Raw genomic sequence first — 26,003 nt, forward strand, 5'->3', positions numbered from 1 at the left:
TTGGAGGAAAAAAGCACTGGCTTGATTTCTGCACAGTCATTGTTGTTAAAACAGCACAATTGGTGCCATGCAGCAGAATGTGAAGATTCCATATCATCCTCCTTGCAAGGGTGAAGGTGTTCGTAAGCTTTATATGCCAGTGTCCACTGTGAAGGCCAGAAGGCATTGGCGACTTTTTTTTTTTCGAGACAGAGTTTCACTCCGTGACCCAGGTTAGAGTGCAGCGGCACAATCTCGGCTCACTGCAGCCTCCACCTCCCAGGTTCAAGCAATTCTCGTACCTCAGCCTCCCAAATAGCTGGGATTACAGGCACATGCCACCATGCCAGGCTAATTTTTGTATTTTTAGTAGAGACAGGGTTTCACCCTGTTGGCCAGGCTGGTCTTGAACTCCTGACCTTAAGTGATCCAATATTGTTGAGCCGGATCAGTGGGTGTTAGGCATCAGAACTGCCCTTGAAGGCTGGTGTGGTGGCTCACGCCTGTAATCCCTTGCACTTTGGGAGGCCAAGAGGGGAGGATCACTTGAGCCCAGGAATTCAAGCCTGGGCGACAAGAGCAAAACTCTGTCTCAAAACAAAAACAAAACAAAACAAAAAACTGCAAAAAAACCCAAAACAACAAGAAAAAAAACAAGAGCTGAATGTGTTTCCCTTTGGAGAACGAGACTGGTGGAGGCGGAGTGCTGTTTTGATTTATGAGTATTTGAAGAACTTAGTTGATTTTAGAATTATGTGCGTATATTATTTTGACAAAAACTAAAATTAAATAGGAATACCAACTGTAAACCTACTTTTCAATCCAAATTTTGGTAATAATTATGCAAAATTCAGTTCAGAATGACTTAATCCAGTTGCACCCTCATACAATACCTGTGTATACAGCAGTCATCCGGGAGAGTTTATTGTCACCATCAGCTTAATTCTGAAGCGATTCAGCATCAATGATTGTTACTTAGTTTCTTATTCTGAACCTAAGTACAGTATTGCAAGTAACTGCAAAGCATGTCTGCCAAATTATCAGACTTTTATTCCATTTGTTCCTTCTGCTTTTTTCCAAGAGAAATGAGTAATAAAGTTCCCTTAGCAACCCTCTTCTTGTCAACCCACTTCCTCCCCTCATGTGAAACCTGGTTTCAGCAAGCCAGGGACCCACATGGGTTTGTCACGAACCCATCCATGGATAGACACTGTCTTAGCTTATCAGAAACCTTATATGTTCGCTGCTTAGACTTGAGACTTAAGTTGTGGGAGAAAAATGCAACAGGAAGAGAAGGGGATAATAGAGATTTAATAGGAGGTATTGTGAGAGTACAGAGGAGGAAAAAAGGGTGGTTACTAAATAAAAAGACCCAACTGTTATCAAATCTGCAGCTTGCTGATACCCTAAGACCATATTTAAAAATATATTGACCAGGTGCAGTGGCTCAGTGCCTATAATCCCCACCTTTTGGGAGGTCAAGGCAGGAGGACTGCTTGAGTCCAGGAGTTCGAGACAAGCCTAGGCAACATGGTGAAACCCTGTCTCTACAAAAAATACAAAAATTAGCTGGGCATGGTGGGATGTGCCTGTAGTCCCAGCTACTCTGGAGGCCAAGGTGGGAGGATTGCTTGAGCCCAGGAGTTCGAGGTTACAGTGAACTATGAATTTAATAATCTTGACATTTCAAAATCTTTACAATATCTTGCTATAAATAAAGTAACGTGTACAGCTCCATCATTTACATAAATCTAGACCCTTAAGGCTCTGGTCAGGACTCAACCACCTCTACACTTTAGTGTCTTAGATCAGGGCTTGGCCAATAAAAGAGAAAAGAGAGAGACCAACCCAAAAAGAAACTGACTAGTAAAAGTCCCAGAAAGAGAAATACAGTGAAGGAAGGGGGGTAAATTATTAAAGAAATATTATGAGAAACATTTGCAGAATCGAAGGATTCGAGTTTCTAGATTGAAAGAGTTCATCCCCTGGCCAGGCACAGTGGCTTATGCCTGTAATCCCAGCACTTTGGGAGGCCGAGGCAGGCAGTTCACTTGAGGTCAGGAGATCCAGATCAGCCTGGCCAACATAGTGAAACCCTGTCTCTACTAAAAATACAAAAATTTGCCAGGCATGATGCGCATGACAGTAATCCCAGCTACTTGGGAGGCCAAGGCAGGAGAATTGCTTGAACCTGGGAGGCGGAGGTTGCAGTGAGCCGAGATCACACCACTGCACTCCAGCCTGGGCGACAGAGTGAGTTTCCGTCTCAAAACAAAACAAAAAAAAAAAAAAAAAAGAGGGTTCATCCCCAATGCCCACCATGCTGAATGAGAAGAGGTCCACGGCATAGTTGTGAAACTTCCAGACAGTGGTTCCAGAACCTTCCAGAGAGAAGAAAAACAGGTCAGCAAGAAGGACACTGACTTTACCAACAGCAAAACAAGAAAATGAGAATGTAGCAATGCCCCCAAAATTCTGAGGGAAAATGGGTTTTAATCAAGAAGTCCACATTTAGTCAAACTAGCAATTCAGCATGACAGAATTATGATTTTTGTGGATGGTGGCGAGTGCCTGTGGTCCCAGTTGCTCTAGAGGCCGAGGTGGGAGGATCACTTCAGCCTCGTAGTTCAAGGTTGCAGTGAACTATGACCGCGCCACTGCACTCTGGCCTGGGCAACGGAGACCCTCTCTCAAAAGAAAAACAGAGAAAGAAAAATGCCGAATTAAGATTTTTCGGACACGCATGGCCTAACAAACTCTATCTCCCTTGTATCTTTTCTTAGGAAACTACTTCAAGACAAGCTCCACCAAAACTAGAGAGGAAATCAAGAAGATTAAGACACAGGATCCAGCGCAATGCTCCAGCACAGGAGAGACAGAGAGAACGTTGGACAATCCACTGACTTCCTAGAAAACAGAAGAGTGGGCTGGGCATGGTGGCTCATGCCTGTAATCCCAGCACTTTGGGAGGTTGAGGTTGTTGGATCACCTGAGATCAGGAGTTCGGAACCAGCCTGGCGAAACCCCATCTCTACTAAAAATACAAAAATTAGCCCAACGTGGTGGCGCACGCCTGTAGTCCCAGCTACTCAAGAGGCTGAGGCGGGAGAATGGTGTGAACCCGGGAGGCAGAGGTTGTAGCGAGCCGAGATCGTGCCTCTGCACTCCAGCACGGGCGACAGAGAGAGACTTCGTCTCAAAAAAAGAAAAAAAAAAAGAGACAAAGTTTGGCCTTCCCATGCCCCCCCGCCCCGCCCGCCCCACCCCCCACCCTCCTATTCATTCTTTCAAGTTAGGCCTAGGGCAACATTAAAAAGCAAACCTGTAATCAGTATTTATATGATACGGCATTTTGTGTATTCGTTTCAGCTGAGTCAGTTGTATATCACGGTTAATTACCATTATTTTACAACTTTGGAAAGCCCCTTATCTTCCCGCTCCCGTGTGGACCACGAGTTCTCCAGGCCCCTGTATGGCTGTGGACCAAGACTTCTTTCATCGTCACCTTGGGAACTGCTTTCCTCTCTCCTACTTTGGGTTCCCTATTTCCCCAAGTCAATGCCATCATTTTCTGGATTTACTCCTTCAGTTGTAGCGAGTTAAAGAGTGAATTGAGATGAGGGAGGTGGAAAGTAAGTACAGCCTCTTCTTCCGAGACATCTGCTTAGGAAGAGAAGGAAGGAGCCTCACGATGATGTATTTAGAAGCATGGAGGCAGAGACCAGCAGCAGGCCAGATAAAAAGTGAAATGTAGTTTCCGCGGGGGAGGTATGCAGCTGGGGACTGTTGTTTCTCAATTATGGGGCTTGTGGTGCCAATAAACCTCGCATGAGTAGCAACTCAGCAGGCCCAGGATACGTGTTGGAAGGAGAATAAGGGAAGGGGCAATTCTCTAGGCCGCGGGGAGAGCATGAGCAGAAGTCACTGCCAAGGCTCCCACCACAGGAACCTAAGGGGAAGGCACGGCTCAGCGAGGGCAGTGAGAACGCCCCAGCTTCCAAGCAGGAGTCTAGACATGGTAAGGATTGTGTATATGGGAGCGGCTTGAACAGCTGAGGCATTGCCTTGGAAGATGAGAGGGGTGCAAGGTTTAAAGCAGGGAGCCCAGGGGGAGCCCACGGGCCTACTCCCAGGAGATGAGGGGTCAGAAATGAAGGCGCTCCGCTGCGTTATCATGAAAGATGGAAATGAAACAGAACCGGCAGTCCCCAACTACAGACTGGATCTAGATAGAAGGGAAAGTGAGGAATCCAGGGTGATTCTTGCGTTTCTGAGTTAGATGACTGAATAGATGATGCTTTCCCCAATTCAAGAGTGTTTAGCAGGAGAGCTTGAAAGGGAAGAAGTGAGTTAAGTTTGGGACATGTGTTTGAGGTGCAAAGGGGATAGTCAGGGGATGATGTCTAATAGGCACTTGGATACAGATCTGAGGTTTGGTAAGGAAGACTGGCTGAGATTCAAGTATGGGTGAGCCACAGAAGAAACCCAAGGCCAGGGCAAGGAGAGAAAACCACATGGGAGGAGGTAAAGGGTGAGCGATACAGGGAGGCACTGGCAGGGCCTTGGTCTCCATCCTCAAGGGGCCTTGGTCTCCGTCCTCAGGAAGGGAGTGGTTACCAGCGTCAAGTGCCATCAAAGGTCAGGAGACTCACTGCACAGCTCTTAGCTGAACTATCGAGGAGGCCTGGTGGAAGCAGAGGTCTAATGTGTGGTCGACGCAGTCCTCATTCTGCAAGTGTGGGCTGAGTGGAAGAGGCAGGCAGAAGCAAGGAGGTGGGGGCGGGACGTTGGGATTCTCTGAGAAGAAAGAATAGGGACACGAGGGAGTTGGGGAGTGGCTAAAAATTCAAGGTTTGACCTATTTCCATTAAAGATGGGAGAGATTTGAGGAAGTTTATATGCCAGTACAGAGTTTGAAAACGGGAGAGACAAAAGGACAAGTCTTACCACGTAATCCAGCAATCACACTCCTAAGTACGTACCCCGCTAATGTGAAAACATGTCCATGAAACACCCGCACATCGATGCTTATAGCTTTATTCATAGCTGCCAAGAACTAGAAGTGATCAATATGGCTTTCTTTTTTTTTTTTTTTTTTTTGAGACAGAGTCTTGCTCTGTCACCCAGGCTGGAGTGCAGTCGCCGGATCTCAGCTCACTGCAAGCTCCGCCTCCCGGGTTCACGCCATTCTCCTGCCTCAGCCTCCCGAGTAGCTGGGACTACAGGCGCCGCCACCTCGCCCGGCTAGTTTTTTGTATTTTTTAGTAGAGACGGGGTTTCACCGTGTTAGCCAGGATGGTCTGGATCTCCCGACCTCGTGATCCACCCATCTCGGCCTCCCAAAGTGCTGGGATTACAGGCTTGAGCCACCGCGCCCGGCCAATATGGCTTTCAATAGGTGAATGGATAAACATATGGTGGTACATCCGCACGATGGAATAAAAAGAACGAGCTACCAAGCCACAAGATATGCATGCATCTGACATGCACATTGCCAAGCAAAAGCAGCCGGTCTGAAAAAAGCTGCATGATACGTGATTTCCAATTACATGACATTCTGGCAAAGGCAAACCTATGGACAGCCAACACATCAGTAGTTGCCAGGAATGCAGGTGGGGAGGAGGGTGGAAATTTCACTACATAGATGAAGCATAGGGGATTTCTTAGGGCTGTGAAGTCATTGTGTGATACTATAAAGACGAATACAAGACTTTTTTTTTTTTTTTTTTTTTTGGCGACAGAGTCCCTCTCTGTCACCCAGGCTGGAGTGCAATGGCGCAATCTTGGCTGACTGCAACCTCCACCTCCCGGGTTCAAGCAATTCTCCTGCCTCAGCCTCCTGAGTAGCTGGGATTATAGGTACGCGCCACTGCACCCGGCTAATTTTTTTTTATTTTTAGTAGAGACAGAGTTTTGCCATGTTTGCCAGGCTGGTCTCAAACTCCTGACCTCAGGTGATCTGCCTCCCTCGGCCTCCCAAAGTGCTGGGATTACAGGCGTGAGCCACTGCACCTGGCCTGACATTAAGATTATGTCAAAGCCCATACGACTTTAGAGCACACTGAGTAAATCTTATGTACATTAAAAAAGAAAAAAAAAAAAAACAAAACCAGGCCAGTGGCTCACATGTATAATCCCAGCATACTGGGAGGCCGAGGCATGCCGTAACACCAGCCTACAGTCCAAGAAACAGCAGCAGCTTGGTGTAAATGCCTCATCGCCAAATAACGAGGTTCACCAGTTTTTCAGCCCAGGGAAATTGGGTCCTTACAAATCCCATCCTACCTCCTCCATCTTTCAGGATTTGTCGTGCAATCCCACAGTTATCAATCTGTTATCAGTCAGGGGTCTTATGTGCAGACTTAAAATTCACTCTAGCTTGTTTAAGCAGAAAGAAATCTACCAAAAAAATAAAAATAAAAAAAGGATCGGGTGCAGTGGCTCATGCCTATAATCCCAGCACTTTGGCAAAAGGAGCGTTTGAGCCCAGGAGTTCAAGACCAGCCTGGCCACCATGGCGAAACTCCTTTTCCACTAAAAATAAAAAAATTAGCCAGGAGTGGTGGCACATGCCTGTAATCCCAGCTTCTTGGGAGGCTGAGGCACGAGAATTGTTTGAACCCGGGAGGTGGAGGTTGCAGTGAGCTAAGATTGCACCACTGCACTCCAGCCTAGGCAACACAGTGAGACTCTTGTTTCAAAAGAAAAAAAAAAAAAAGGAAAAGGATCTCCAGATAGGCCAGGGGCAAGCCGCAGGATTTATGGAAAGCAAAATTCCCAAACCCCTCCATAGACTGCTCTGCCAGACACCACACACCAGCAGGGGTGACAAGGCATCTGCCATGGCTGCCCCCAGTGCCACACAACACTGCAGGGGAACCCTTGCCAAAGCCAGAGGACAGACGCTTCACACAGCTCTCTCTCACACTGCGGTGCTGGTCTGATCAGAGATCCCAAGTGCACAACCCTACTCAACCTGCAAGACAGGCTGGGAAAGCAAGTTTCTAGTCTCTTGCGGGGAGGAGGGAAACGAGGAAGTTCCCCACACCGAAAAAGGGGTTTCAAAAGATCACAGATGGGCCACTAAGAATGACAACCGTCTATGACATGGAACCTTGCCAGTTAGATTATAGCTTATGTGATTTTTAATTTTTATTGAAATCTAAAATTCTTATATTAACTTGGATGTTAATATTCAAAATAAATTTCAAATTTCTCAAGTACTAACTTGCAGGAGATTTAGAAATTATTCCACTATCAGAAATCCATTATAAATAAAGCACTAAGTGATTAATGCAGTTACGGATAATTTTAAAAATAAAAGACTGGGGAGAAAGGCATGCAATAAGTTGTGCCCATGCGAATGGAAATCAAGTAGTATGAGTTGCTTGCAATTCTCTGGTTGCTGACCATGAGAATGTGAGGAAAGGCCACCTAAATGCAAGCAAACAATGTTATTACAAAGCATAACAATAAATGCAAGCATGAAAGGTGGGTTGGAACCATTCATTTCTGAAATCAAACTAGTCCTTGTTACATTCAGCATGGCACACTCGGGTACTTGTAAGCTCAAACATGGTGTCCGCTTGAGGAATGGTATGCCTAATTCCACAGATAACTAGTTTCAGGGCTGCTTTGGATTCTTTCTGTCCTCTACAATGTTCAATTATGTAATTTACCTCACATTCCTTAACCCCAACTGACTTTACAGAACAGGTGCACTTTTATCATAAAACTCAATTTTATTCAATAAAATAATACCACAAAAGATAAAATGTTATTCTTTTATTTATGTTAAATAAAAACATGAGAAAATCCTTTTTTAAAAAGGGTCAGAATATTCCTTATGTCTCCAAACCAAGTCCATGGATGCAAAGAAATGCTGAGTTCTTGATACACTTTCATGTCATAATAACCAAAGGAGACAACACGGGCTCAAGTCTTTCAGCTGCCACTTAGGAGAGTCACATGTAGTATTTGGGAAAGCAAGGAACAGAACACAGGCATGAGTATTTTCTGGAAATACCTCCTGCCCTGGCAATGAACCTCAGTACCAAATATTTTTGTTTTCTTTTTTGTGGTCCTGATAAATTTTTAAGCCACACATCCTATTGAACTTCAATGATACAATTTCTCACAATTCCAGAATTCTATTAATTGGCAGTACAGTTTATGTGGCCAACGTGGATAATTTTATAAGTTTTAAAATTACATACAATACTAATGCAAATTTTGCCAGTAGAAACATGACCCCAAGGAACTGCCATTTCCAAAACATAATTGGGCACACATTTACAATGCACCTGCTAGGTTTTGAATTCATTTGTCATTTCTGATCTACCCTAAAGACTATGCTTGAATCTCTGAAAACAAATGCTAGATTCATGATTTCTATACCCACATATTCCATAAATCCATCACAAACCCTACAGTCTGACTTAGCTTAACGGCAAATGATTCATCCAATAGGCATGGTATGTTCACAATTCTTCAATCTTATTCAGGTTGTAAAGACGTTTTTCTATGACTGGAGTCACTAAGAATTTCTCTGTTAGAGAAAGCATCATTTTCACCTTTGGCACACTGCCAAGATGATACTTTATTACAGAATTTATGAAACTACAATATAGTAACTTGCAGGCTTTATTAAAAGAAAAAGAAAAACAAAGAATAATTTAATATCACCCCATGTCCCAAAATTTTCTATTTTTTTTTTTTTTTTTTAGTGCAAGAAATGCTGCATCATTGAAGCACTTGAGAATTACCATGAAATCTAACAAAAAATGTCATCAACTCAAGAGTAATAATAAAAAAGAGAAACAACCAGAGAGGCACACAGATTGTTGTTTTTTTAAAAGGATTTTTATACTATATTAAAAAACCACAAAATAAAAAAGGGATCAATCAACATATATCTTAGAAGTCCTTCCAAGAGTCTTGGTATGCAACAGCCACGGAGGCTGTGACCTTTTTCCTTCTTTTCTCAGCCTGCAGTTCATTTAAGGATCACCGGAGATGACTCGTGCTCTAGTTCTTAAAATCAAACTTGTTCTGCCAAATCCAAGACCCTGAATTTGTCCAAATTGTAGAAACATGCTTTTACCACCCGTCCACCAAAATACCTCCCATTCAAGTCAACAACCGCTGAAAGGCAAACAAAAGACAGTTAATATAGGTATCCTATAAGACATTATAAAGGTTTAACTTTAATTAAACAGTAACTTTACTTGTAAACATTAAGGCTGTAAATTCAACTTTTTAATTCTTTAATATTTAGCTGTACAACTAACCTTTAATTGCTGATTCAACTCTCTCAAATTCTAAAAATATCCGTACTGCTTCATCATCAGGGGCACCAGGAATCTGGAAGAAAATGAGAGTGTGATGCGTAAAGGGATTTGAGATTGCATTGAATGAGTTTTCTCTTTTAAATGATTTCTCAGAGTGAATCTTCTAATTATCATCATATACAGTCAACTAGTTGTCAAATACCAAGGAAATAAGTATAATTTGTTCATCATGAAAAATGTACTGAATGCCTGTTTTTATGACAGGCATTGTTAGTGCCAGGAACACAGGGCTAAGCAGTTTCTGACCTCATCAAGGCCCTGTGCCAGCGGATGACGTAAACAAATAATTATGTGGTCAACAAACAGCAACAGGATAAAGAAACAGAGTAAGCAGAGTTTTAAGATTAAAAAGGTTGGTGCTCTAGTGGCCTTTCACATCAGGTCTCATTTTGACTAGCTCTGTCTAGCTTTCCTAGCCCACTGTAATGTGGTCCATTCCACCCACCTAAGCACTTCTGCTAATCTCCAGTGGGCCCATCCATTCCATTTTGGTAGTCCTGATCTTCACTGTCTCCTAGGAGCCATTATCCCAATCAGAATACCCTTCCCTGCAAATCTCACCTCTTCCTTTCAAAGCACAGTCCACATCTGCTATTGCTCACAAGGCAGTCTCTATGTTTTCACTGATCTAATTCTTGTCTCAACTCCTGAACTTAGTCAATACTACCCAGTCTAGTAACTGAATACCCTTTAGTTATTTTTGTGCTTCTTCAACTGAACACACCACTGAGTACAGAGCATGCTTCCTGTAATCCAAGTGCTCTCTGTACAGTGCAGTGCATGTGAAAGGCACTAAATACTCACCAAATGACTGAAACCAAAGGCACGTCTAAGGAACTAAACTACTGAGCACACTAGAATCAAGGTCTTCAGTCACCATACCGATTCTCAATCATGAAACATTCCTGTTTCTTCACCAAATAAAACTCCAAGTCATTCTTGTCTTTATGTTTAAAACTGTAATAATTGAGCAAGAGAAGCACAAATAAACAATGCCTGTCACCTTCTGCAGTAAGAATATGTTACTTGTAGCATACCCTGTCCTGTATGTAGAAAATGTTTTGTAATCTGCCAATAACAACTTGTGTTATAAACATCAAAAGAAAACACTCTTACTTCAAATATCACACATTTTCCAACTTTGCCATATTTTTCACATTCTTCCTTGGTTTCAACTTCCAAGTCTTCATCCACCTCTCCCGCACCAACCATGTTCTTTAAACACAAAAATAAATAAATTCAAGTACCAAGTATAACTTACAAACACCTAGCAGGGGTATATAAATATGACTTACTTTAGTGATGGTAAATGTTCTCAATCCCAAATGACACAATGAAAAATTTCATCCCCAAAGTACCCAAAAGTTAGTATTTCTTAAAACACTAAAACATACATTAAGCCTGTAAAGAGTTACAAAAGCACCTATGTAAGCACCAAAATGTATAAACTAGCTGAAGCTCTTGCAATTTCAAATATTGAAAGTAATTACTCACTGCAGTCTTAAACACTGTACTTAGCAGAGACTTACACATTAGTGAAAAATCTAAAATCAGCCTTACGTGGGATCTGCCCAAAGTATTATTTGCAAAAGGATCATTTTCAGTTTTAACTTTTAGGGGGAGCAGGGTAGGTTGGGGTGACACACACAAATCTAGGCAGGCCGACAGCTTGCTTTCCTCAGCTTCTTACCCTTAGTAGGACCACTTTAGTAGGACACTTAAGTATTTCAGTCAGTGGATTTGAATCTGACTTCTTGGATGCATCTGTATCAAAACATATCATTAGATGTGTTACAGAACTGAGTCCTACTTATAATAATTTAATTTAATTTCAATAGCGATCCCCACCATTTATGTCCTAAGCATCTACACAATTGGTCTTTAAGCAAAAACACAGCCTTATCTGCAACAAAAGCCTCTGCTTTGCTTTGGCATGTTTTTACAATAGCATCTGGATGTTTTGAGCCTCCATCATTACCTGCAATTTTTGCTCATCTCACTTCCCCAAGGGCTGACAGGGCATGTGAGTGATAATTCCTATAGGTGAGTTGACTTGTAGCAAACGTTCAAAGTCACGGGCCCAGGGGAATATGCAGTTACTAATCCAGCCACCGGCTGCCTTACTTCAGATAACCTCACAAGTCGGGACGACTGTTGGTTTCCGGCACTCACCTGTCGGGCTCGTGATGTATCCTAAGCTGTGCAAGAACAGGGCTGCCAGAAAAGTTTTCTTCTTTCTTTAGCAAAGGAAGTTCAGCTAGGCTGACTCAAACTTAATTTCCCTGATTAAAATGCTAATATATGTTTCTTTCCTGAATTCCCTCAATACAGAACAGACTGTAAAAATTAAATGAAAATAAAACACCAACTAGGCATCATTTACCAAGAGACTGCAAAATAACATTAGATCTCGCAAAGCAAACAATCTGTAAGAGAATTAGAAACCACATCTATACTGAAAGGGCAAGAGGGAAAAGTAGAGAAGACCTCTGAGATGGAGATGGCAGGTATATTCACTGCCACACTGTATGGCTCTGTCCTTCATGCTCTAAACACATAACCAAGATTTCTTCCTGAGAACTATTCATTTTCTGCCCAAGTCTCTCACCATCTTTTCCTCCACGAGCCTTCATCTCTCTACCTCTGTTCTGAAAAAATAAAGATGAGCCTCAGGATTCCTGGCTTCACAAAACAGAAGTGGCAGTGCATCATATGATCAGGATGGCCTGTGTTCTAGTGACGGTGGGGCCAGCCCTCTCCCTCTGGCCACACTCATCATCGTCCCCCTGCTGGCATATCAGGATCAAGACTGGCCACGTCTGATACGGACGGGGCCAGTCCTTTCCCCCTAGCCACACGCTTCCCTGGGGACATACCTTTCTCTGTGGCGTCACCCACGATGATCTTGCCGCCACGCTTGCTGGTCTTCTCCACTGACAAGGCGGTGCTCAGCCCCTGCTCGTGCTTCCCCAGACCCTGGCCCTCCCGGAAGCCGTACTTCTGCATGATCTTGTGCGCCACCGTGCCCCTGGCAGGAGGAGAAGGGAAAGGACTCTTAGCTTTGACATCGTAACTGGAGACAGGTTGCATTTTTCCATCATAACCACCTCCTTCTGGAGAGAGTGCACGCTCCACAGGGGTTTCAACAAAGTCACTCATTAACTAGGAGTGGGCTATCAGATGGAAGCTATGGGGATGTGCAGCATGAGAGAAACAGAAAAGGCTATGACTAAAATCCAGAATATTCTGTTGTCTTGGAGGAGAAATGCCAGTTTCTCTGGTGGAGTCTCCTCAGTGCCCTGCTAGGAAACACAAGACCTTTTGTGTGCTCTGGACCTGCACTGCCACATAGCTTGTGACCACAGTTTATTAAAAAGTGGCTATCAAAAAGTATGAAGTTTCATATAATGAAGATGATCCCATTTCCTGAATGGCACAGGAGAGTTTCCAATGACAGACTATGTAAATGAAAGAACCCTTAGAGATCACCTATTTAACAAATGAGAAATAAACGGAGGCTAAGATTAGTTGACTAGCTTAAGGGGTGGACTTAGAAGTAAAGCAAGACGCCACATTAGAAATTATATGTACAGGCCGGGTGCAGTTGCTCACGCTTGTAATCCCAGCACTGGGAGGCCAAGGTGGGTGGATCACCTGAGGTCAGGAGTTCAAGACCAGCCTGGCCAACACAGTGAAACCTCACCTCGATTAAAAATGTAAAAATTAGCCAGGCATGGTGGTGTGCACCTGTAGTCCTAGCTACTTGGCAGGCTGAGGCAGAGAATTTCTTGAACTCGGGAGGCAGAGGCTGCAGTAAGCTGAGATCGCACCACTGCACTACAGCCTGGGCAACAGAGTGAGACTCCATCTCAAAAAACAAATAAATTATCTGTACAGCTGTTAATGGTAGAGCTGAAACTGGACCCCACAACTCTCAGTCCACTGCTTTCTGTAATAACCAAATGGCTCTCACACTGTGCTGTGAGGTGTGGTATGGGGCTGAAGGGCACCCCCACCCCATGACCACTGTTGCTTAGGGCTTAAGCCACAAAACTCTGCTTCAACTGGAACTGCACCTACATTACTTCTTGTATTTAATTCCCTTAACATGTTCATTTGAACAAGCTATTCTAGGGCTAAAAAGACCAAAAACTGCTGAATGGTACCACCTTGCATCTTTCCTAAGCACAAGTTAAAGATGTAATTCCTGGTTAAAAGCAAATTCAGTAAAAAGTCAATTTCTATCATAAACAGGGAAAACAAAACATAACCAGCTTCATGTCTGTCCAACCCTCCAGCACACAAAGCTTCCTGCAGCCACAGCCATGTTCTATGTCTGCACCATCCAACATGGTCACCACTTGCATGTGGTCACTGAGCACTTGAAAGACTAGTGAGTTTCAACCCCACTGGCTGTCTCACCGGCTGCATTTCTGCTACAGGCAGCAGCCAGCAGATGCAACACAGCACAGAACAAAGCCTTCATGTGATGCCACTTCATGGGACAGCCGTTTCACAGGATCAAAATCAACACCACAGAATATCCTCTTAACCAAAATGTTCACCAAGCCCAGTACAGTTTAAAAAAATCCTCAAGCCCCACCTGAGTGTCAACCTTACAGTCAACTTTTATATGCTGGCAAGCAAATGTCTACTTGTAGTTAGAATGACCCTGAGAACCATGACCTTAAAGCAAATGGCCCACTTTATCAGGGAAAAAAGTATCACCTGTCCTTTGGAGATAGTAAGTCAGCTCTGATTCATACGAGCTATTTTATTTGCAAATGTCATGAAAGCAAATGTAAACAGTTATCAGGTTCTGTACCTGTCTAGAAAAATAATGTTCAACATCAAAATGAGTCAAAACTTCTACTGGAAGGTTGCTGTTTTGAACAAGCCCCATCATTACACTGGAATACGCTCCACATGATTGAGGCAGGCACCGTGTGACCTGCACACACCAAGAGTCTCCCCACAGCCTGAATGTCCTCAGTTTCAAACAAGCAGCATCTGTTGAAAGGGCTATCAATGCTTCACACCGTCTCTCAAGTCCTTAGATAAGAACATTAAATCATTACCCCATGTTAGCGAGGAAGGAGTTGCTAGGCCCAGTTGGAGATCTCGGTCTGTCTTGTTCCTCGTACACTGGGGGAGGAATGGCAGCTTTGGAAGACTGTGATCGAGGTCTTGAGTCCTCTTCATAAGGAAAATCTCGGGGTACTATTGGAGAAATATAAAGTAGTCTCACCAAAATACTATAGAAAACCCTCTGAAACCTCACTTGTATCAATTATTTATCTCGAACAAATTTAACCTACTTTTTGGTTTACCACAAGGAGAAAAACATCAAATCAATTTTACAGCCTTTATATGACTTTTTTTTAAAACCAGAGGAAGGTCACTACTTTCCTGATTCCAGCTTTGCTTTTGCTATTTCTATCTCCTCAAACGTCCTTTTTATACTTTACTGAAATGTTATTTACCCTTTAAAATCTCATTGAATGAATATTCTTGCTGGAAAGAGCTTCTGTATGTTCCAAGGAGATACAATCAGGCCATCTTTTGACTCCCGCAGCACCTTGTGTGCGCCTGTCTAGACCCCGACCTATCTCATCAGCCTCACAGCCCACAAAGGTCTCCGAGGTTAGGGGCCATGCACTGGAGCGGTGGCTTCAACCCTAGTTACATGAAAGTCAGCAGGAAGCTTTAAGACCATCCAGATGCCTTGAGCCCCACTCCCAGAGACTGGTTTCAATTGGGGTTTATTGTTTGTCCGTTGTTTTCACGTTAACAGGCATTTCATAACATCTTAGAAATTATCTTCTTTAAAAGATAAATAAAATCCAACAAGTTTTAAAAAGTACTATAAATGAGAATATCTGCTTGGGATAGTTTAGGTATGGTCCAATCCAGAGAATGGGAAAATGACCTAGATGATATTCAGAAGTCCAATCCCAATCCCCAAATTCTACTGCAAGAAGGAACAGTGGGCGAGGGTGTTTTGGCAATACAATGACACGCAAACCCACCTGCACTGAAATGGAAAGGGAAGAAAAAAATCTAATCAAGGAAGGCATTGCCACCTTGTGGAGGGTCATGAATATAACAGCCTCTAAACCTCTGAGTTAAAAAACTGTAATGATCTGCTGTTTTAACTCCAAATGAAACTAACAAGTAAGATATGTCAACGAAAACAAAGTGAATTGCATAAAAAAGAGATGGATTCCACTGCATGAAATCCAAGCCTCAGAGCCTGGCATAGAAAGGTCTCTGCAGGAGGGCACTGCATTCTGAGATCCAGGTGCAGCCTCAGGTGACAGTTGCAGGTCGTTTCCCTCTACACTCAGGAAACCTGGTGCCCAAGCTGAGATCCCCCGTGATTGGGTTAAAGACCTGTATCAGAATAAAAGAGGAAGACACAGATCTACTTACACTCTTTGTCTTTCTCCACCAGAGAAGTGGGTGGGGCAATGGCAGCACCGCCCATACCTGCAAAACCACAAATCCAAGCATTAAAGGAGGTTTCTGATGCCAGACTCCCGAGGACTATGACACACCATATATCTATCACCCACCCTCCTAAGAAAAAACTAAAAAGGGAGGACCTGCTACTTCTGATGACCTCCTGCTACATATAAACAAACCTCTGATGCTAGGATCTAAAATGTAGAAAAGCGGCAACACTCCCTCAGATACGCAAAATTGTTCCTTCATAAAAGGAACTCAAGAGCCCCACAATGTAGTTTGCAAATGATCATTTTAAGGCAAAACAATACAACCAAGAGAACCAGCAGAAACTTAAGAGAGAGGAATGTAACTATCTACTGAGAGCAATACCTATCAGGCCCTTTATACACATGGCCTTGTTCGGGCTTCACAGACCTCTGAAGTAGATATTACTGCATCCGGTTTACAGATAAGACAACGATCAGAGTGAATCAACAGAAAGGGAGTAAACTCAGCTCCCTGTGTTGCCAAATCCCCCCCACCACACAGCACGCTCCTTTTCCAGGGTGCAAACCACTGGAATTAAACACACATTTGAAAGTGTGGGTCCTTCTGGCTCCTGAAGAAACTGCTGCATGTTGTCACTATTCCTGGTGTATTTCCTGGACAATGAATGGTGAACACAAACAAACCAAAAGAGTAAGACAGATCTTTTCTATCTCCTATCTGACAACTGGAAGGAGAACATCAGTGGAGACCGCAGGAATTTTGCATTAGGTATAAGTCCTAACATACATAGATTATATATACATAATATTATATAATACATATGTATTATACCTTAATCAACAATGAAATAACATAAAATGTAAAATTTTAAAAACTGATTACAAAGTCATGCTGCATCAGCACAAAATGTTTGACAAAAGAAATTATTCTGGCTGGACACAGTGGTTCACTCCTGTAATCCCAGCACTTTGGGAGGCTGAGGCAGACAAATCACGTGAGGCTAGGAGTTTGAGACCAGCCTGGTCAGCATGGTGAAACCCCATCTCTACTAAAAATGCGAAAATCAACTGGGCACGGTGGCGCACACCTGTAATCCCAGCTACTCGGGAGGCTGAGGCAGAATCACTTGAAACTGGGAGAGGGAGGTTGCAGTGAGCTGAGATGGCACCACGGCACTCCAGCCTGGGCAACAGAGCCAGAGGGTCTCAAAAAAAAAAAAAAAGAGGCCGGGTGCGGTGGCTCACACCTGTAATCCCAGAACTTCGGGAGGCTGAGGTGGGTGGATCACTTGAGGTCAGGAGTTTGAGACCAGCCTGACAAACAGGGTGAAACCCCGTCTCTACAAAAAATGTAAAAATTAGATGTACGTGGTGGTGCACACCTGTAATCCCAGCTACTCTGGAGGCTGAGGCAGGAGAATTGCTAGAACCCAGGAGGTTGGAGGTTGTGATGAGCTGAGATTGCACCACTGCACTCCTGCCTGGGCGACAGAGTGACTCCAATTCAAAAATAAATAAATAAACTATTCTAAAGAATTATTCTAGAGATTATTCTAAAGCCAGTGTCCACGCATTTTGATCAACAGGACTGGATGATATAAAATCCTCAAGGAGAAATATGAACCTGAGTAAAACCTTCTTATATTTCTTTTGAAATACTTCTTATGATCATTTTACTAACCTCGTCACTAGGACCGAGAGTGATTACTGATTCTGAAAAGCAGATTAGCTCTAATAAGTTCAGTTAAAAAAATTCAGGGTGATTACTGGAAATCTGCTACTAATCACATTAAAATAAGAACATCAATCTGTCAACAACTATACATATAATGGGCATGCCACTGCTTCCCTATCATGAGCTACATGGTCAAAGTCTTCTCATTCAAAGCTATGTAGTTCCCGCTGGTGTTTAAGAAAAAAACAAAACAAAACAATGTCCTTAATATGGAAAGCATGCCTCCTTATTAAAAAGGGTAGTCAATTTATAAGCTGGAAAAACGAGACCTACAAATATTCAACCTGTACACTGAATTCCAAAACAAGTTAACAAAAACCAGCATCTGAGGATTAACTAAGATAGTGGAGATGAAATGTGTCACAACGCCCAACACAGACACAGTCAATGTGAACCATGCTTCTCCCCGAAGAGAAACAACAGAGTGGATTCAGCGTAGGCCACCTGGACCGTGCCGCAGTAAGACAGTATAGGAATAGGGATTCAGCGTAGGCCACCTGGACTGTGCCGCAGTAAGACAGTATAGGAACAGATTTTAAGCTAGTCCCAAAGTATCCAATAAATAAATGTTAGAAAGGGGTTGTGAAGCTCCAAGGAAAATATATATGAAAACCCAATATAAATTAAAACTTACGCAAATGTGTATTGCTGGGATTCCAGAAAGAAAACTACCCAAATCAATGTCAAATGAACTATTCATCAAACTGAAAAGAAAAAGCACATAGTGGAATTGTACTTCCACTATTTAAACATATTTAAGACATATTTGTTCATGCCTTACTTCTTTTCCTCCTCTCTCGCTCATAATCTTCATCTTCATCAGAATCTGGATCTGGTCTCCTTGCAAACCCACTTGCCTCATGTCTGTCTTTGCGCCTTCTGTGATAATAAAGGAAATAAATAAATAAATAAAGGATGAACCAATTTAGAGACCTGAACCTGGGATGACTTCCTCTTGGCCAGAAGATAACCAAATCCTTTCACAATCAACTATTAAGTTGCAGGGGTAGGAAGCATAGCTGGTAAAAGATTAAAGTAGATAAAGTATGAAAAGTGAGAAAAATTCAAGAGATAAATTGAGCCAATAACTATATGAGAGTAACCAGCAATTAAAAAAAGGTTCCTTGACATTGAATGGATCTGGTCTCCTTGCAAACCCACTTGCCTCATGTCTGTCTTTGCGCCTTCTGTGATAATAAAGGAAATAAATAAATAAATAAAGGATGAACCAATTTAGAGACCTGAACCTGGGATGACTTCCTCTTGGCCAGAAGATAACCAAATCCTTTCACAATCAACTATTAAGTTGCAGGGGTAGGAAGCATAGCTGGTAAAAGATTAAAGTAGATAAAGTATGAAAAGTGAGAAAAATTCAAGAGATAAATTGAGCCAATAACTATATGAGAGTAACCAGCAATTAAAGCCTATCAACATAGTAATAGTTTAATCATTTCAATAGTCTATAACACTTTCACTCATGAAATGATTCAAAAAATGGGAAACAGTATATTCATATTTAATATATGTTAACTATTTGACAATTAATACTAAATATTTTTAAAAAGAAGAACTACAAATACATTCTACTACTTGTACTTTGCAAAAACATAAATAAAAGCTGCATATGAATTTTTAAAAATCCACCTGGCTCAAAAATAGTAAAGTTAAGAAGAGTATTTTAAGTACTTTAAATAGTTGTGATTTTACAAGTTGAGAATCCCTTATTCCAAATGCCTGGGACCAGAAGTGTTTCGAATTTTGGAATATTTGCATTACAATTACCGGTTCAGCATTCCTAAGCCAAAATCCCCCAATGCACATTTCCTTTGGGCGGCATGTTGGCATTCCAAAGATTTTGGAGTGTTTCAGATTTCGGATTTTTGAATTAGGGATAGTCAACCTATAGCAGAGTACCAGCATAGAAAAAAAATTTTCAACATCAGGTTTATAAGTTATTTTTCTAACAACTCACTCAAAATATACACTTTAGGTCTTCAGTCTATAGGTGAAGTTTGCTGTGATTCTGAGATGTAACAGGTACAAATCGTAAAACAGTTTCATTCCTTGTAGTGACTGATCAGATCACCCATGAAAATTAACTTCAGCCTTACAGACAGCAGTGAAGTCCATTCATTAACATTTTAACGAACATTTCAACTGTAAAACATCCCCAAATCCGAAGGAAGCCTTACTTTTCCCTTTCTTCTATTTCCTTTTGTCTTTCCAGCTCCCGCTGTCTCTGTCGTTCCTCTCTTTGGCGCTTCACTACTTTCTCATAATCATTAGGAAACATAGGGTCATATTCGTCAGCTAAGGGAATCAGAACTTCCCCTGCAGAAAACCCACTGGGAACAGGATCCTGAGGAAGGTAAAAACAGCAGTAAAAATCATCTTTATAGCTTACCGGTTTACTCACAAAATTAAGGTCAAAGCATATGGGAGATAAAAGGGCCTTGAACATCATCTAGCTCCCTCCTTTGTTTCACAGACAAAGAAAACAAATACCAGACAAGGCCACATGCCTCATCAGGTGGCAGCAGAAACAGGACACAAAATTTCACCTCTTAGATTAGTACTATTTCTATAATACTCTATGGCATTTTCCCTGGAATTCCTAAATAAGCCACTACCAGCTAAAATGTTAGTTGAGTAAAAAATTTGAATATTTATAGTAAAGCACTGAATACTTGTTTTTACAGATCTCTATGACAACTTAAAAAATAAAACAACCATGAACACCACAATCACTCTTGCAGTCATCATTTTAATAGAATAACTTCAGATTCTGATTACATGGAGATAACAATATATGGAGATCTTAGAAACCATTTTCTTGGTCTTTTTAATCCTCAGAACACATGTCCCTTCCCAGGTAGGCTGCATTTCAGGCACTGAGTTTGATACATGGGGATGTAATTTCCCTTCTTCCAGCATCATATTTTTTTTAAGGTTCACTAAAATCGGGTTTAGATGACAGTTTGTGCTTTCTCATCTATACATTCAGAAACTTGGTCTACTCTTTGAAAGACGAGAAGTAGCCACGACAAAGAAATTAGCAAAACAAGAGAGGCAGAGCACAGCCAGGAAATATCTGAGTAGACACAGAACTTTACCCTAGGCTGGCCTGGGTCTACACGTGGTTCTGGAAGCCCTGACCCAACTTTCCTAAACCTTCCCACACTTTCTCCTGTTAGTTTTCTTAGCATAATTCTTCGTTATTAGCTGTAACAATAAGATGCCTTTTCTCGTTTTCAAAGACACCTCAAACAAGCACAGGTTAGGATTAGTGTCCCCTTTTTGTTAAACACACATCCAAAACAACAAGGATTCATGTCCTTGAGGGCCCAGTCTGTACCTCTTACAGGAGGAACACTGTCCAACTGTATCAAAGGCAAGAAGGTCGTTTGTAAACATGTTTCCTGCTTGAACACAGAACCAGTAAGATTAAGACAGCTTACATGCCATATTACACCTCAATCTAACAGTTCCTTTGTTTCATGGTTGGGTCTGACATTTTGCACTATAAAACAAACACCTCATTTCCTTACGACGAAGTATCAGGAAATGCTATGACCCAATGAATAAGAGCAATTAGGAAAATAACTATAATCACCTCCCAGGCCCTACCACTGGAAAAGATACTTAACATAGGGCTCCTAAAGGTTAGTTATGCATTTGTATTCATTTTATAAAAGACATTTAAAATACACAAAAGCACATGAAGATTTCTTTTCAGTTATTATTTAGAGAGAAACTGACAATCAGCCACTCAATTTATCTAACACAATTATCACAACGTGTCTAAGAGAACAAACTGTCAATATGAAGGTTCATTCTCTGACACTTCAAAATTTCAAAGAAAAAAACTTTTACGTATAAACCCTGCTATGCTTAACAATGAAATCAATCATCCTTTTCTAAATGCTGCAATGAATAAAGTGATTTGTTCAATTTAAAAAAATTAAAATGTTAATACCCTCAATGCTGAGGAGGGAGGATGGGGTAAAATTCACCCCCATATGCCTGAGGTGATATTGTGCACTGCTGGGAGTAAACTGGTGCCAGAACAGACCGGCCATAAAAACGGCTATCTTAATGCCAGCTCAGGAAATCCAAGAAAATAACCCTAATAACACAGAAACAGCTCTGTAAAGATGTTCATTAGTGGGCTGGGTGCAGAGGCTCATGCCTGTAATCTCAGCACTTTGGGAGGCCAAGGCAGGTGGATCGTTTGAGCTCGGGAGTTCAAAACCAGCCTGGACAACATGGTGAAACCTCGTCTCTACAGAAAATTAGTCAAGCGTGATGGCATACGCCTGTGGTCCTAGCAACTCAGTAGACTGAGGTGGAAGGATCGCTTGAGCCCGGGAGGAGGACGCTGCAGTGAGCCAAGACTGCACCACTGCTCTCCAGCGTGGTGACAGAGCAAGACCCTGTCTCAAAAATAAAAACCCCGAAAAGATGTTAATTACAGTGGTATTTATAAAGGCAATGTAAAAGCAAATCTAGGTGGTTTTACAGTCAGGGAATACTTGCGTAAATTATGATGCATTCACTTAATGTGAATAAAATTAAAAATTGATTGTGAAAACTTTGTAACAAGGAGGAAAAAGGCTTACTCATTAAATAGGAGACTAATATTATAAGTACTAGAACCAATACACAATTAGAGAAGAAACGATGAACCAGTTTTTAAATTAGATGTAGTAGGAAAAAACTAGGTATCAAATTTACCGGGGAAAATGCTCAATGATTAGGAAGCAGCAAAAAAACACCTCCGCCTGTAATCCCAGCACTTTGGGAGGCCGAGACGGGCGGATCACGAGGTCAGGAGATCGAGACCATCCTGGCTAACACGGTGAAACCCCGTCTCTACTAAAAAATACAAAAAACTAGCCGGGCGAGGTGGCGGGCGCCTGTAGTCCCAGCTACTCGGGAGGCTGAGGCAGGAGAATGGCGGGAACCCGGGAGGTGGAGCTTGCAGTGAGCTGAGATCCTGCCACAGCACTCCAGCCTGGGCGACAGAGCAAGACTCCGTCTCAAAAAAAAAAAAAAACACCTCCACCATGGGGTGCCTTCCCACCTGAAGAACTACCAGCCCTCAGGAGCAACACCCGCTCCCCTCAGAAAAGGATAACTCGAGGATAAGCTGCAGCCACGGCCTGGCCCAGAACACAAGCAGGACAGGCCGCAGGCGGAGCCCAACCCAGAACAGTGAGTTTTGGGCAGGAGTGTGCCCTTGGGGCTGCCCCAGCCTGATGCAGCCCTTCCCACAGGTGGTGGGAAGGACAAGCACGCCTTGCTAAGAAACTGTCTTGATAGCACTATTATTAATCTTTTGGTCATTTTCCATCAAGCGGTTTTGTGCGATTCATAGTGTTGTTTAAATGACCACAGTCATTATCTGAATGCCATCTGTGGAAAGATAAATGTATACTTAAATAGTGGGTATAATTTTAACTAGTTTATTCACTCATTTTACCTCATTTTTTCTAGTTTTAACTATGATTTTGAGTTATCCTTTCCAGATTTTCTTCATCCTCAGTAACCCAATTTATAGACTTGACCACATGTTTGTTTTCAAGCATATGTAAAATCACTGAAATCATAAAGATTAGGGTGGAAGTGGGTTTTAAAACCCCTTTCTCTGTTTTAATCCACAATAAATCAGTAACTACTAACATTGTTATGATAGCAAAAAATAGAAACAACCCATATATCCAGCATTAAAGGAATTACAGTTCATCTACACAAGAGAATAGAGTGAAGCCATTAACGTGATCATACAGTCCTGTATTTTTTGACACAGTCACAATGTATTAAGTAAGAAAAGCAAGTTAGCAGAAGGTGGAGCAGGCACAGAATGGAAAAATATAAGTTCTTCACTTCTGCAGTGTATGACTGAAGGTAATTTGTTTTTCTTTCTGCCTATCTCTAGTTTCTGATTTTTCTACGACAAATTATTTTATTTCAAATAGATAAATTTCAAAATTGGCAAAACAAAAGTAAAAATTAGGTGGAAAATAATATTGACTTGGTTTCAAAGGCCTACTAAGGAGACCATCTGTTAAGAGTAACATGGCCGGGCGCGGTGGCTCAAGCCTGTAATCCCAGCACTTTGGGAGGCCGAGACGGGCGGATCACGAGGTCAGGAGATCGAGACCATCCTGGCTAACATGGTGAAACCCCGTCTCTACTAAAAATACAAAAAACTAGCCGGGCGTGGTGGCGGGCGCCTGTAGTCCCAGCTACTCGGAGGCTGAGGCAGGAGAATGGCCTGAACCTGGGAGGCGGAGCTTGCAGTGAGCCGAGATCGTCCTGCCACTCTCCTGCATGCGGGATAACACAGCGCGAGCCTCCGTCTCCAAAAAAAAAAAAAAAAAGAGTAACATATATGCAAAATAAGCCACATGGAAAACAGGAAAATGTATCAAGGTCACAGGCAGGTGCGGCCTTACCTTCAGCCCAGCTGCTACATGTGGTGGCGTGTCCACAATTTGCCGGTCATCTGAGGAGCCACCTCGCTTCAGGTCAATGACTGGGGCGAGGACTGTACTTTGTTTCGTCCTTTGGCTCTAAAATCATCAAAAACAAGGAAAACATACTGAAGTTTCAAATTAAAATTCACTGTTTGCAACAAATACTTTCTTTCTGGTCCCTGCAACAAACCTTTGAGATATGAGAAAACCATAATCTTAAAACAACAGCCTTTTAATTTATTACTATAATCATATGTTATTTTCTTTTCAGCTTTTCAAAAAAACACGAGATTTTCTCCATTTCTGTGAAAGGTTTACGGTAAACTTGGTCACTTTCAAAAGATACCTGGGGATGAGGATTTTGTTCCCTCCTACTAGGATACAGAATCCTTCCTACCTCCTTTATTATAAATCTACAAAAAAAAGTTTTTAAAAGAAAACAATCATTCCTGCACATTCAATTATAGTTAATGTTCTACCATACTTTCTTGGCCTTACACCTATATTTTTTGCTACACCATTTGAAAGAAAGTTGGAGACATCATGACGCTTCACCCTAATCTCCTGAAACTGTGGACATCCTCCTATGTGAGGTTGCCACCCCTAAAAAAATCACTAATTCCCATGTCATTTCCCATCCAGTTCATATTCAGATTCTCCAAGATATCCCCAAAATGTCCTTTAAACAGCTGATTTTTTTGAACCAGGATCCTACCAAAGTTCCTGAAATGCTTTTGTTTTTTAAGTGTCTTGATTGAGAACAGTCCCTCTTCCCCATCATCATCATCACCATCATCTTCATCTCCTCTTCCTTTTTTTCCTCTGACACTATCTTGCAAAAAATGCTGTTTGTTCTAGATCTAATAACTACCTGGCTATTTAGTTTAGCTTGTCCCTCTATTCCTTGTAACTCCTGAAACCTGGAGGTTAAAGGCTTGATTGAATTCAGGGTAAAGCTTTTAGGCAAGAACCCTTCGCAGGTGAGGCAGTGTGCCCCTTCCGGCATCACACAGCAGGCACACTGAGTCAGGCTGCCTATCAGCAAAGCTAAGGTTGATCACATGGGTATGCTGGCAACCATTAGATCTTTTGATTAGAAAGGTTTAATTTTTCTCTTTTGCAAGTCAAAGTGTTACAAATTTCCATTACCACTATAAAAGGCACAAAATAAGCCTTCATCTCTCCTGAATATAACAATACTTATAAATTTAAGCAAACAAAATTTAACCCAATTAACAACTCACAAAGTAAATATGAAAGTTTAAAGAACGGAAGGGGGATTTATTAGAATCACATCTTTTCTCTTTTTTTTTTTTTTTGAGATGGAGTCTTGCTCTGTCGCCAGGCTGGAATACAGCGGTTCGATCTAGGCTCACCGCAACCTCCGCCTCCCAGGTTGAAGCAATTCTCCTGTCTCAGCCTCCAGAGTAGCTGGGATTACAGGTGCATGACACCACACTGGGCTAATATTTGTATTTTTATTAGAGACAGGGTTTCACCATGTTGGTCAGGCTGGCCTCAAACTCCTGACCTCAGGTGATCCACCCGCCTCGGCCTCCCAAAGCGCTAGGATTACAGGTGCGAGCCACCGTGCCCAGTCAGAATCACGTATTTTCTATTATTATTTTCTATTCAATATAGAGTTGGCCCTCTGTATCTACAGGTTCCACATATCTAACCCCAGGATGAAAATATTAAGAACATAAAACAATATAACAAAAAATACAAATAAAAAAAACCAATACGGTATAACAACTTTTTACACAGCATTTACATTGTGTTAGGTATTGCAAGCAATCCAGAGATTATTTAAAATATGGGAAGATATGTGCTGGTTATGTGCAAACTCCACACCATTTTATATAAGGGACTTGGGCACTCTTGGATTTCGGTATCCGGTGCGGGGGGATCCTCGAACCAATGCCCTGTGGACACCAAGAAACAACTCTATATTTTTTCAAATGGAGATACAAATGAAACCACAGCTTCAAATTTTCTCTACCAA

The 26,003-nt window shown here is 42.0% G+C and overlaps 1 protein-coding gene across 1 annotated transcript in view; it reads right to left on the minus strand.

The window, feature by feature from the left end:
- Positions 1–7,749: 7,749 nt before the first annotated feature.
- RBM17 (RNA binding motif protein 17) overlaps positions 7,750–26,003 on the minus strand; it is a 28,316-nt gene continuing 10,062 nt past the window's right edge. The window contains exons 3-12 of the mRNA XM_003903363.4: positions 23,978–24,094; positions 19,712–19,878; positions 18,301–18,398; positions 15,762–15,818; positions 14,408–14,549; positions 12,206–12,357; positions 11,020–11,093; positions 10,446–10,544; positions 9,270–9,342; positions 7,750–9,123 (exon numbers count right to left, since the gene is read on the minus strand). Coding sequence (XP_003903412.1) covers positions 9,020–9,123; positions 9,270–9,342; positions 10,446–10,544; positions 11,020–11,093; positions 12,206–12,357; positions 14,408–14,549; positions 15,762–15,818; positions 18,301–18,398; positions 19,712–19,878; positions 23,978–24,094 — 1,083 coding nt within the window. The 3' untranslated portion in view covers positions 7,750–9,019. The remainder of the gene's footprint in view (positions 9,124–9,269; positions 9,343–10,445; positions 10,545–11,019; positions 11,094–12,205; positions 12,358–14,407; positions 14,550–15,761; positions 15,819–18,300; positions 18,399–19,711; positions 19,879–23,977; positions 24,095–26,003) is intronic.

This window comes from Papio anubis, chromosome 11, assembly GCF_008728515.1.
Source record: "Papio anubis isolate 15944 chromosome 11, Panubis1.0, whole genome shotgun sequence".
Lineage (NCBI taxonomy): Eukaryota > Metazoa > Chordata > Mammalia > Primates > Cercopithecidae > Papio > Papio anubis.